The 1,416-nt window shown below is 74.3% G+C and overlaps 1 protein-coding gene across 1 annotated transcript in view; it reads right to left on the bottom strand.

The window, feature by feature from the left end:
* CFAP46 (cilia and flagella associated protein 46) overlaps window positions 1–1,416 on the bottom strand; it is a 45,173-nt gene that overhangs the window by 32,614 nt on the left and 11,143 nt on the right. The window contains exons 12-14 of the mRNA XM_012734814.1: window positions 1,194–1,343; window positions 962–1,069; window positions 422–588 (exon numbers count right to left, since the gene is read on the bottom strand). Coding sequence (XP_012590268.1) covers window positions 422–588; window positions 962–1,069; window positions 1,194–1,343 — 425 coding nt within the window. The remainder of the gene's footprint in view (window positions 1–421; window positions 589–961; window positions 1,070–1,193; window positions 1,344–1,416) is intronic.

A 1,416-nucleotide genomic window follows, 5' to 3' on the forward strand; every position in this document is an offset into this window, starting at 1 on the left:
TGCAGCGCACCTGGACTCCAGGGGGGCGCGTGCCTCACTGCAGCTGCCCGCCCAGCGGCCCTGTACCCCAGCACCCCCAGGTCCACCAGACCCTCTCCCCAGGGCGCCAACTGTGACGGCTGCCCCCGAGATCACCGCACCCCAGCCCCCGCTGCGCCCGGGGCTCCGCCGAGGCCCTGCCCCTCAGCGCTCCTGCCTCCCCGTGAGGACACGGCATGCAGGGACAGCTCAGAGTGGCCACCGCGCTGGGCGAAGCCTGGGTCCCAGGCCCCCGGCGGGCTCCTGAGAAACAGGCCGTCCAGGAGGCGGTAGCTCGCCCCGGCGAGGTGGCCAGGCCAGCACAAGGGGCCACCCCGTCCCGGCCCTGGGGTCTCCGGAGGCTGGAGCCCCCATGGTCAGCAGCCTGGCAGTGGACACTCACGGATCCAGCGTCCGCAGGTGCCTGACACCCATCTGGAGGGCCCTCTGCGAGCAGGCCATCGTGGTCTCGTGGTCCCGGGCCACGTAGGCGAAGTGGGTGAGCCTGGCCAGCGCCTGCAGCTCCACCCCGGGGTCCGACCAGCTGCTCTCGAAGGCCATCGTGACCACCTGCGAGGGCAGCGGGGGCGGCGGTGGGCACAGGGTTGGCGGGAGCTGCCCGCCCGCCTGGCCGCACACTAGCTGCGCAGACCCAGGCGTGCTGGAGGCTGGCAGGCGGGGCCCCAAGTGTCCCCACGCCCACACCGCCCACTGCCCCAGAGGGGCACCCCAAGTGCAGCACTCTTTGGGGCCTGGCCTGCAGGACAGCGGCTCTGCCAGGGGAGGTTCTGGGGTCTCCCGGGCCCCCCAACCAGCCAGCCCTAACAAGCACGGGGCTGGGGTGTCTGCACATGGTCCTGCCCGCTGGCCTGGACACCTGGTGACCCGGGGCAGGGGCCGGGGGCCGAGGGAGGGGTGCAGGGCGACCCGGGGCGGGCCCCACCTGGGGCAGGGCGGGCACCGTGAAGTCCATGAGCCCCAGCCCGCAGCAGGAGTACATCTCCAGGGCCACGAGCACCCGCGTCACCGAGCTGACCTCCTCGCTGGCGCCCTGCGGGTGTGCGGGGGGCGTGGGGCGGCCCGGTGCGGGTTGCCAGAGGGGTGCAATTGGCCGGCCCTGGGGGCCCCTCCCGTGGCCGGGCTGCCTGCGGCCTGGGAGTGGCCCTCGGGCGCACCTGCTCCTCGGCGCCCAGCCGGGGCCCGATCTGCTGCTGCAGCAGCTGCTTGGTCTTCACCCAGGTGGCGATGAGCTGCTGCCGGGCCTGGATGGGCACCGTCTCCTCGGGCGCCGGCCCGCTGCCCAGGCTCAGCCCAAACTCGCACACCTGAAAGGCCGCTTGCCCGTGAGCCTGGGGGCTAGCAGGGCGATGGGCAGCGGCGCGGGCGGGCCGGCGAGGC

The sequence above is a fragment of the Condylura cristata genome, unplaced genomic scaffold, assembly GCF_000260355.1.
Source record: "Condylura cristata isolate star-nosed mole 26May11 unplaced genomic scaffold, ConCri1.0 scaffold00074, whole genome shotgun sequence".
NCBI classification, from domain to species: Eukaryota; Metazoa; Chordata; class Mammalia; order Eulipotyphla; family Talpidae; genus Condylura; species Condylura cristata.